This window comes from Apodemus sylvaticus, chromosome 23, assembly GCF_947179515.1.
Source record: "Apodemus sylvaticus chromosome 23, mApoSyl1.1, whole genome shotgun sequence".
Taxonomy (NCBI): domain Eukaryota; kingdom Metazoa; phylum Chordata; class Mammalia; order Rodentia; family Muridae; genus Apodemus; species Apodemus sylvaticus.
Genome location: NC_067494.1, coordinates 3,320,551 through 3,332,696, shown reverse-complemented (window position 1 = coordinate 3,332,696; position 12,146 = coordinate 3,320,551). Strand labels below are relative to the sequence as shown.

General features: G+C 39.3%; 1 protein-coding gene across 3 annotated transcripts in view; it reads right to left on the bottom strand.

Moving 5' to 3' along the window:
* Nucleotides 1–630: 630 nt before the first annotated feature.
* Nucleotides 631–12,146, bottom strand: part of Ncoa7 (nuclear receptor coactivator 7) — a 168,697-nt gene continuing 157,181 nt past the window's right edge. For 2 of the 3 annotated variants that reach the window (XM_052169264.1, XM_052169265.1), the window contains exons 12-16: nt 9,675–9,806; nt 8,284–8,436; nt 3,488–3,583; nt 3,026–3,099; nt 631–2,732 (exon numbers count right to left, since the gene is read on the bottom strand). In XM_052169264.1, coding sequence (XP_052025224.1) covers nt 2,597–2,732; nt 3,026–3,099; nt 3,488–3,583; nt 8,284–8,436; nt 9,675–9,806 — 591 coding nt within the window. In that variant the 3' untranslated portion in view covers nt 631–2,596. Of the gene's footprint in view, nt 2,733–3,025; nt 3,100–3,487; nt 3,584–8,283; nt 8,437–9,674; nt 9,807–11,038; nt 11,191–12,146 lie in introns of those variants that run through there. The other variant, XM_052169266.1, reaches the window with a different exon arrangement.

Genomic DNA, 12,146 nt, shown 5'->3' with positions numbered 1-12,146 from the left:
TCCTACTACAAACTTCCAGACTGGCATGCCTCATCATGCTTCAATGCACTGTACCGTGGAGACACTGAAAATCTTTACAAATAGAAGATTCATGGCAAACCTGTACCAAACAGTTCTGTAAACACCATTTTCCCAATAGTTCAGATAATCATTGTGATTTCTAACAATGAAATATGTTTTGAAAATTATTTTTATTATTTTTTTAAATGCACGTGTGTGAGTTCGAGGCTGTAAGTGTATGTGCCTATGTGCATACACACGAGTGCAGTTGCTTGTGCAGGAACACAATCTCCCTGGAACCGGAGTTACAAGCAGTTATGAACTGCCCAATATGCATGCTAAGAAATGGTTTAAGTTGTCAGCAAGTGCAGAAACCTCTGGAAGCCACAGAATCATCTCTATAGCTGCAAAATGAAGTATTTTTAATTAAGGTAATACTGTTTTAATCATAATACCAGTGCATGCTCAATAAACTATTAGCACTATAATCTAAACATAATTCTTACAGAACTGGGAATAACCAGATGACTGTTCTGTTGTATAGCCATGGAATGGATCCTGTCACATCTCTGAAGTCAGGCTGTACCCTATAAATGGCCAATGAATGAGTCTTTAGGAAAGAAATGCATACTGAATGCATAAATTCCTTTATTGAAAATATTGGAATAGCAATACATGTAGTTGAAATCCATAACAAAGGGTCACACATTCCTGTTCAGACAATACTGTTTTAAATAGAGAACACAGCATCTGGATATGCTCTCATGAGAATAGCATCATGAACTTAATGAGACAAGAGCAACCTAGAGGCAAAATGACCATCTTGTTCATTAACAGCATATGGTTACAAACGGTGAACATAATCACCACATAACATTCCTGGGATCTTGCCATCTCACGTGTGTGAACAGACCAAAGTCAAATTGCGTATTTTTAAGCAAGAGTACTCAATGGGAGAACTGGGGGTGGGGGGAATAGATATGGTCTAGAGATTTAAATTTTTATAGCATTCCTTTTAATTTTACTAGCATGGAATGGCAGTGAACGTAAAAATCAGCCTGACATAGGCCACTGGACAGCGCTGTCTTACAAGGAGTCTAAAATGGAAGGAAGACTTGAAAATATTCTGAACATAAACAGATATATAAACACAGTTTGCTTATTTTCCTTTCAAAAATTACTGGGGAAATAACTTGCAATAGACTACTTTTCAGCTTTGGCTATTATTTAAATTTTTTCCATTAGTAGTCTTTGGCATTCATAAAAGGGAGGCAATCGATAACATTAATGATTTTATATCTTAACTATTTAACATAAAAGATGTCTTATGATGTGAAAATGAGTTTATATTTAAAAAATAGATTTTATTTTTTCTTTCAATTGTGATATGAGTATAATTCTTTGAATTATTTTTTCTCCAATTAGATTCCAGAAACCAAGAAAGTTGGTCCAACTTGACATCTTTTATACAACATTAAAAGTGCACAAATTAAACACTCCCTTTTAAAACAAATGGGTACCACTAATGTAAACACCTGGAAAGAAACAATGTAAAATAAAAACAGAAAGAAAAGAAAGTGAAAAAGAAAAAATTAAGAAATTAAGTTACTGTTATTAATACATAGTTCACACAATTTCATAAGAAGCAAACATTCTCTTTGTAGAAGTAGGACTTGTACATTCATGTTCATAAAGATCTGTATTTCAATAAACACCAACTTACAACTGTGAGAGATGCCATATTCTACTTCACACAAATGCTTAGTGTATTCAAAGAGTACCTTGAAATACTAAATAAAAAGCTGGTCTATAATAATAGTCTGATCAAAAAACATTGGTAATGAGCTTTGGAAAAACTCTCTCTCTCTCTCTCTCTCTCTCTCTCTCTCTCTCTCTCTCTCTCTCAATAAATAAAGACTATATTACCCTAAATAATCAGGGCAAAACATGAATATAAAACTATACAAATCAAAAGAGCTTTGTTTCCCAAACATAGCATAAAACATAGCATAAAACATATTCCGCCCTAATTAATTTCAGGATTTGCACATTAAAAGAAAAAAAATCAACATATTTCAAACAATATACTAAAAATAATAAATAAAAGTTTTTATTCAAAATCAGATATTCCCTTTAAGTGCTATATCCTTATAATTTCTCTAAATCAGATTCAGCTTTCTATGGCAAACAATAACATTTAACATTTGGTAAAATTATGCTGATAAATACACAAGGCAGGTATATATTTCCACAGTATCTTATTTTTTTTCACAGTTACCAAAAATAAAAATTGCATTCAACTCATACATCTATAAACACTCTGATTTCCCATGGTGTGAATTTGAAAGCAGTGGAGGTACAAAGTCTTTTTGCTTATTTTTTTTTTTAAACAATCTGGACTTGAGATTTCTGTCTTCAGCGTCTGCCCTCCACAGGTACCTTCCAAAATCTGTCTGCGTCGCTATGACGCTCTAAGATGACGGCAGGAAGAAAGCATCGCTGTGGGATGAGGCAGCCAGGGCTGGGACTCGTTTTCTAGTAAGACGGCTAATCTAACCCAGTCCTTCCTATGTTTTATTTTAAGGCAGACTGGATTTCATTCAAATGTCCATACCTCTAAGTCCTGAACTATGAAGTCTTCTTTTTTCGAAAGGATATCATTATTAAAAGTACTGCAAGAGTTGCTGCGTCCATGATATAAATCAGCATCTAGCCACAGACCAAACCGTCCCCTGTAACAAGGTTAAAGGGAGAGAGGTCAAGGCTTACGAAAAGACATGCTTTCTGCCTTTTTCTGCCAGGTTTTCTTTCCTTTTGCCCAAGACAGACAGAACTCTAAATTGCTGACAAAACAAGAGCAAGCTGTGTAGACAGGTCTCTCTTAGAGGCACATTCTCAGGCACATTAATACATGATTTATCTTTGATTTTCAGTGGTGTGTGTTAGCACACTGCCCTAACTATCTAAGCAAATAGACTAGCTGGGCCAAAATGATCCCCAAGTAACAAGATGACAAGAGGCTTACCCTCCACCACCGAGTTCTAAAGAACTTATGTCTCCATTGATAAAATATGAGTTTTCTCCACTCCACTTAAAGACCTAAGGGCAAAAACACAAAAGAGCACCATTTCAATTCAGAGGATTAGCAGAGAAGACACTTTGAATAAGTCGTGTTGTGTATAAGGGAAACACACCTTTGAGTAAGGAAGCACTTGATGGAATGGCTACAGCTAGATCACCAATGGTTACGAAATGGTAAAGACTATTCCATAATGTGCTGGCTCTGATCTTCAATCTCTCCCTGCATCGCAGACTGAGAAACTCCTAACGCTGGGTCTCTAAGCAGTCTGTATGCTACACTCACGGAGAACAAGATGGAGAGCAAAGAATGCAGGACACCCACTATCCCAGGGTCTGAGCACCCCATTCTGCCCTGACTGCTGACAACACAACCCTGGCCATCCAAGTATTCCACCTATCCAGGTACCTTGAAATTAGGACTAAAGGTGTAGAGAAACGTTTCGCCTGTGCCGTAATAGTGGTCACTGAACTTGAAGGGATGAGTCGCATATGCCCCAAATATCTATTAAAAGAAAACAGAAGACTTAATTACTTTCAAAATTAAATTCCCATAGAGAGACCTTCCGAAATATTTCTGACACACTGTCGTTCCGAGATCTTATAACTCTTTCAGCAAAGGTTATTATTAAATCAGAACTCTTTAAGTGAAAAAAAATCACACAAACAACTGCCACAGTACCGCCAGCTCTAACTGGAACCCACGTGGCCAGGCTTCCTGGTCCATGGGGAATCCATTGGAGAAGCTTGGAGGCATTATTTTGTTAGAGGCCAACAATCCATCGGTTAAAAGGCTGCTGAGGTAGAATGTGGAGAATGACATTAAAAAAAAAGAAAGTGTGTTACACACTGAAGTGAGTGCTTGACAGGATACCATCACATCTCTAGAATGATTTAGTTTTATATTTCTTTTGTTTTTTGGGACAGAGTCTTCTAATGCAGGATAGGCTAGATTAGAACTCACTATGTAGCCCAGTGCCTCGTGTGACTTCCACTGCAAAGCCTACTTGAACAACATTGCTTTTAGTAGAGTGTATTTAAAAATGTCTTACAATTAAAAAATACTCTATCTGCTTCAAAATCACTGTATGGTGTCTTTTTCTCTCTTTCTATCTAATACTAAGCATTACAGATTTCTAATTCTAAAAATTTTCATATTTCCTACCCCCAAATTTTCTCTACAAGTGCTAAAAAAATGAACAAATAAAACGTATCTTATAATAAAATATAAACAATTACATTCTCTTCTCCTAATCATGGAACTAGAATATAATAGGGTGGCACACAGTTTTTTTTTAAGCATGATTACAATATGGCATGAGAATAACAGAATCCTTTAACAGGTGGGAAATGAGTTTCTTTCAGATAAACCAATAGGAAATGCTGCCTCTAGCCCTCTGCAGGGATCTAAATAATATTTCTCAGTTAAATTTTTTTCAGCATCATGGAAATCTATTTAAGAACTAAAGATTGAATAATGTCAGGGTTATTATTGGGTTTGTTGCCCAGGAACTATATAAACAAAGATCTATGCTCTTTTTTTCTATTAATTTATTTAGAGAAAAAGGAACACAAAACAATTTGTACATAACATTTGTGTATAATGGAAATACAGTACCCTCAGCAATAACAGAGAAAAAGGAATCTATACAACTAAAGAAAACTGTAAATAATGGAATGAAGATTTACATAGAGCCCGCGAGTGGCTAATTGCTTTTTCCTCTCAGCTTTTTCTGTGGTGCTCACAACTGAACAGGGAAGTGTGTTTTCATGGTGAACTCAACTCTTCTCAACTGTTTATAGCCAAAATGTGATCACTGCTGGCCTATTCTTGGCCTTGAACTTCTGAACTCATTGAAAGACACCCCCAGCTCTGTGGGAAGGGGTCAGGGCTTCATGTCTTATGGCCAGCCTCTCCCCCCTGGAACAAGTCCCTAAGGCACTGAACTGGACTTTCAGCTACACGTCTGCTTGCTTTTCTCAGAAAAACAACTTTGCTTTAGCAGCAGAGTGCTGTTCTGGCCCTGGCAGGTCTCAAACATGCATCTATCTAGTGCTGTGAAGTTCTGGCATTCATAACCATCATGTCTTGAAAAGCGAGTATGCGGGCTGGGTGGAGGAAAGGCCTCTGCCTCCAGGCTATCCTTGTCTGAATTTTCATCTCTGAGACAATGAACTTGGGAGGGATATAAGAAGTGCTGGGCCTGTTAGAAGGGACAGAAAACTGGAAGCTGAGAGAAGAGGGGACCCCATCTCCTGGGCCACACAATTCCAGAGCAAAACTACAGGTTTGAACTGGGGTTGGTGGAGTGGAGGGAATTGGGTTGTGTCTCAAGTGCAAAGAATTTCATTGTTATTACTGAGATTTATTAGATTTTCTTAAGTAAATATTTATTCATTTGCTGCATGCCTTCAGGACAATTTCCAGAGACTGTAAAGGAATTTTTCTTTTATGATTCCCACAACTCTTTATAGCTCCTCATTCTCCTTCTGCATGTGAAATATTAGTTTCTAATATGTCTGTCATATTCCCATAAACAGAAAAACCACCCTATTTCCTCAGGAAGGGGCTGGAATGAGCAGAGCTAATGTCCATATATTCACAACAGCATGTGCAGACGCAGGGTGCGTGATATGATAAGGCTCTACTCCAGTGGCTCTCAACTTGTAGATCATGACCCCCATGGGATTGCATATCAGACATATACATTATGATTCATAACAGTAGTTAAATTACAATTATGAAGTAGCACCAAAATAATTTTATGGTTGGGCACCACTACAATATGAGGAATTGTATCAAAGAATTGCAGCACCAGGAAACCTCAGGCCTCTATTATATCACTGCTGGCAGGACATTTAGAAAAGCTGTCCTCGTTGATACCTTCTCAGTGTGGACAAGTTTACTACTGATAAACAGAGAATATATATATATATATATATATATATATATATATATATATATATATATATTATATGTAATTGATGTGTATCTAGTCACAATCTTATCCAAGACATAGCACCAGTGATTCTAACATTTCATAACTTTCTTTGTGACTTTAAACATTTTGTGGTATTATTTTGATTTTTATCTTAATTGTTCTCACTATTCACCTTGGATCATTATTAAATAAGATGTTATCAATCCTGATATAAATAGTAAAAAATAGTTCTTCTACTTTCCATAATTCTTATGGCAATAAAGTTATAAAGTTAAAGCCTGTGTCTTCCATAACCTCATCAGGGCCATAATCTTTTTTTTCCGACAAGAGTCTCACTGTGTTGTCCTAGCAGTCTTGGAACTCACTTTGTAAAGCAGGCTGGTGTTGGGCCTACAGAGATTCACCTCCTCTGCCTTCCAAGGGTAGGGGTGAGATGTAGGCCACATGATTTTATATACATACATAACCACATATGTACCTCATTCAGGGAGGCAAGTTGACAGGATAGAGAGCTGTGCTTCACAGCAAGCTCCTCAGTTGAGCATTCCAGGTTGACTAACCCCAATCAGAAAACCCCTCCACGTCCCAAAATTTCTGAGTGCCAACATGATGCCATAAGCAGAAAAATCTGCACCCTGAACCTGCTGTTTCATGAACAAAATTATGACCTTCCCCCTCTCTGTATCTATCTATCTATCTATCTATCTATCCTCTGTGTATGTGTTTATCATCTCCAAGATATCCCCTTATACATATACAAATCTTGCATGACTACCCCAATTTCAAAACACTTTTATCCCAAGAAGCTTGGGTGAGTAATATCCAACCTAAGATGTCCTGTATGTAATGGGTGTTGATTAGATATAACATGACTAAACTAACTGATTTGTCAGTGACTTTGATATGTAACATGTAATGGCATAATTGAACAGGAAAGGAAAATGGTTTGCACATACTCCATGCACAATGTAAGCTGATTTGAAGGGGACAGTGTAGAACAGATGAGGTACTACGTAATAGCTGGAACAGCTCATAGAAAGGGCAGCCACCACACGGGTAAGAGTCCAATGAGGAAAGGATTTCCCATGGCTGCTGAGCCACTGAACCCCAGACCCAATCATCAGACGTTGACTATCCCCCACCTAGTAGGCATCATCAATGGGCACTTCTTAAAACCCTTAGGATAAAACTCTGGTATATCACTGGGATTGTCTTTGCTAACTGTACACATGATTGTGACATTTTCAAGATACATATGACTCCATCTCCTTTGTGCACTGATAGGATGGGAATGGAAGGAGAGAAAGCTGAGGCAGAACATGACCAGACGCTGTAGCTTTACTCTCCTCAAACTCCAAGAAGAATCATGGATGTAGTAACTACATCACATTTAGCTGGGTGGTGGTCATCCCAGGAGGGACTCAGGAGGCAAAGGCAGGTGTATCTCTGTGAGTTTGAAGACAAGCTGGTCTACAGAGTGAGTTCTAGAATAGCCAGGGCTATGTAGAGAAACCTGTCTCAAAGCTTATGCCCCACCTCCCAAAAATCACATTTAAAGTCAAGAAGTTACCTTTTAATTCAAAGTTACTTCAAACTAAGTATCTTGACCAGTCATATTTAAGTCTTTTCATCTCTCATTATTAAAAATTGAAAGGGAGGAAAGTCTATCTTTGAGGGGGCCGGATTTCCAGCCTTGATCTCACTATAGGAAAAAAGCTAGACATGATGGCTCATGTCTATAACACCAAGAGGCTAAAGCAAGACAATTTTGTGGAATGCTAGTGGCCAACCTAGGCTACATAGTGAGTTCTAATCTAGCCTATCCTAGATTAGAAGGCTCTGTCCCAAAAAAACAAAGGAAAATATAAAACTAAATCGTTCTATTTTCTTTATATTAGGATTTCAAAATATACCAGCAAACAAAAACAAGAAGAGAAAGACATAAAACAAGAATGTCCAAATCCATTTAGCCTGAGCAGAGGAGTCAATATAGCAGTCCCTCTACTGTTGGGTTGTCTAAAAATTTACCACCAAAACACCTTTTCAGGGAGGGATACAGTTCAATTGGCAGAGTTTGTTTGGGATGCATGTGACCCTGGGTTTGATTGATAGCTCTATATAACCATTTATGGTGACACACACTAATAATTCTAGCACTCAGAAAGTAGATATAGAATGATCAGGAGTTGGAAAACACCTTATGTTATATAGCTTGAGCTACATTGAAATCCTATCTCTCCTCTGTGAGAGGAACAGGCCTCACCTGGTTATCCATGTCTTTGATGACCAAAAGAACAGGACTATCTAGAGATGCTGATTTCCTGTAGAGAGTCTTCAGGCTTGTTCCATGCTCTAACGTGCTGTAGGCCAGTCTCCACGGATAGCCTTGTACCCGGGCTGGAAGGCGTCGGGCCAGCTGCCAATCCAGGGAAGGAAATACAAAGGGACATCTTAACCACTAATCAGTCATGAAGCAGTGCATGAGCCAATTGCCTGTGGTTCAAACTAAAGGACCGTGCATTCACATCTTGACCTGTTTTGACCTGGCAAATATTTGTTACCACTAGCCGAGAAAGAAAAAGGAAATCTAGAGAGTGTATCCCTTGGCCAGGATGCCACCCAGGAGATATCTTGCTTACTCAGAGCCTGATTGTTGGCTTCCAGTGTCACTGATTAGACATTCACACCAAAAAAAAAAAAATTCTTAGGCAAATCTGTGCTAATCTGAATGTCACAGAAATTTGTTATACAAACCAAAACAGCTACAACGTCACTAGAGGACTATGTGGTGCATCCAGAGAAGACTATATCTGAAGACTCAGACAAACCAAGCCAGCCAAAGGGGTATTAACTAAATATATTCTTTCCTTATAATTCAACCTGGCTTTTTGACATTTTATATTTTTCCAGTTGTAGGTTTTCATAGGCTTAAAGCTGCTACTGACTAAGGTGTCCTATAGACCAAGGAAACACCTGTATTTTCCATGTGAGCTCATAGGGACTTTGTCCACCTTGTTCCCGCATCTGTCAACTATATTTAGCTTAAGCTGGGTGCCATAAATACTAATAAAGAGTCTCTCCAAGAAATGTTATCGAGGCAGTTACAGAACGCAATGTATTCAAGTGCTGGAAGTCAGCGTCAAGGGCAACATCAAACCCACCTCTATAGCTATCTGGCCTAGTCCCAGGGCGCTCCTGGCTGGATTCTTTAAGGTTTCAGGAATTCATGTTCCTAACTTAACTGGTGAAAAACGTAAGAGATACCACATTCATCTTACTAAACACAAATATTTCACAAAATTCAAGTAGCAAACTTTTCAGAAAATGCAAAGTACTCACAGATTAATTATATATCTTTATAATATATATGTATATTTAAATAATAAATATATTTAATTTATTGGATCCTTTTTAGGTACATCAGGACTATGGGAGAGCACTTCCATTTTTTATGTTAAGAAATGGCCTTCTCTTCGTTAAGGTCTTGTCAGCTCCCAGGAAGGCCATGAAGAAGGTTTCAGAAGTGGGGAAGGGATGCTGGTGATGGTTAGGTTCTGCGCCTCTGCTTCATCCCCTAGCTGCTTCCCTCAGGCCAGGGGCAAAGGACACTCCATAAGGCCCGGAAGCCCAGTGTTCAGTCAGCGGAGAACCCACCTGTTCAATGTGCATGTTTTCCAGGAGCGCACTGTGGGGCTGTAGGATGGGCAGTCCTTCTTCCTCCTCTTCTTCCTCCTCATAGTAGCTGCAAGTACTCTTCCTGCGTTTTGCCTCCTCAACTGTGATGATCTGAAGTGAGGACAGAAACAGCCAATGTGGAAGCCTGGACGAGATGCATTCCCCCCTCCCCCCCCCCCCCAACAATAAACAACCCCCGAGGCATGCAGCTGACTAAAAGGTGGAGTGTTGGGTAGCAGAGGATAAACAGAAAAGGACGTTGGGAGGGGGAAATGACAAATTTTCAAACCCAGGACAAATGCAGAATTTAAGCCACAACAGCTGAGCATTTAGTATGCATGATTTAAAGTCATAAGCTTTCCAATTTTGGTCTTCCTGCTGGGAACTCAGTAGCTCCACAAGATTTATATTCCTGAAAACAATTAAGCCAGGCTCCTTTAGCCTTAGAGTTCAAATTTAAATTGTAAAGGAAAGCATCAGAGATCCTTCAGAAAGTCTATAAATAGAGAGCTTGGGGCGATAAGGATAGGTTTCAATCAAGCGTCTTGGCTGTGTACATAGCAGCTAAGACTAGCAGAAATGATGGATGATAACAGTCACCAGAAGCAAATGGGAGTCACAGAGAACTTCACTCTAAATTACAACCAGGCTACGATTCACTCTCCGCAATTCACAATGACCAAAACTTCCCCATCTAGATTGAAAAACATTATATTACACACAGCTGTTATTTAAATACAGTTGGTTTCATGAACTTCTAGTGTTCTCATCTTAAAAACATTTTGTCCCTCCTAGCTTCTCAGCAAATCACTTTATGAAACATATGAGTGGTAAGTAGCTCTATAAAATGCCCAGGTAGAGTAGTAGCGACAGCTATATTACAGAGAAAAGGCATCTAATTTACGTCTAGCAAGAGTTGTCAGGCAGTGCTGCGTGGTTTTGCTTCCAAGACATACAATGACACATACAAATTGTTCACCTTCTGAGCTGAATTTTGGGTAGGGAAATACACTTATGGATTTTCCTATCTTGTGATGGAGAAGTTACAGAAACACTTTCAAAGAACCACAAAACTAACATTTTAAACATACTAAACAAAGCACTTTGTTTTGTTTCTAGTTTCAAAGTCAACAAAATATAAACAGTCCAAACTGAGGCTGGGGAAATACAAGTCAAGTATGGGTTTCAGATTTCAGAAATAGGGAGCAAAAGCCTCCACAGCAAATGAAAGAACGTGCTTAATACTTTCTAACTAGAATTAATTCCAAATGCAAGCCAGTGACAGAACAGCCGGCTCCCCAGCAGGTACCCTGTTTCCCAGCACAGGACAAATGCACACCTACCTTCACAAAAGGCTCTTGATCAGGCCTGGCACAATAGAAAATCTGAATATCCAGGGGCAGTCTTCTGCCTCGCATGGTGCTGGGAGGGAAGACTGTCCACAGAGAGGAACTGGTCTTTATCTGTCTGCCTGCACACCAGCCACTGGCTGCCAGGCTGAACTACACTGTTTTTTTTTTTTTTTCTCGGTTTCTAGCTTCCTGCCTGATTGAGTTTCTGTTTCCCTCAGGAGGGGGGTTCAACGTTTCTATAGGAACACACCCAAATTAGGATTTAGAGCAGGCACACTTCCTGTCAGACAGAGCGGTGAGTCCGTAAAATGACACTTTCACCTTTGAAACCTAGCAGTGCAATAAAACCCCATTGTCCCGTGTTGCGGTTTTTTCCTCTCTTCTCCTGAATTCTTCCTCCATATGCCCTCAGGGTAGGTAAGTGAGCCATCCTCTCCTTGTCTCTTCCGGGTTTTCTTTCACCTACTTCTTTAAGGATCAACCTCCATTTTAAACTGGTGCAGGTCGGCTCCCAGCATCAGTTTGAACCTTAAGAACAAAAGGAGCCTTTGGCAGGACTGGTAGCCAGGCTCACTAGAGCAACAACTATTTCTATGTTACTTTTAGAGTTTGTTGGCATAAGTAACTTGAAAGAGAGGCAACAAACAATGGCATGTTATGTGCAGTTTGACAAAACAGGTGGAAAAGTACAGTTTATAGTTTTGCATTATGGGATGCATCTTAGAGACTGATAAAGTCCTCTACTGGGTTCTCTTTGATCCTCAGATCAGATGACAAAGGTTTGGAAAGAAATACAGATCTACAAGAGATCAATTTTCACCTTACTTTCCTACACAGCCAGGGACTTTCAGTCCCAGGGGCTCCTGAAGGTTCAGGGTCCTGGGGTAGGTTCTAAGTTATACTCTGGCAGAGGAGTGGACACAACACATCAGCCACGACAGACCCTGCATGCACACACCTAATAATTCAGGGCAAAAATCACTTGAATTCTGTTCCTGGGAGAAGCACAGTTTTCAGTGCCTGGCATTTCATGATAGAACACATTAATTAAGTGCTTCCTGGATGCTGGGGCATGCCAGGTACATTGCCAGGCACAGGG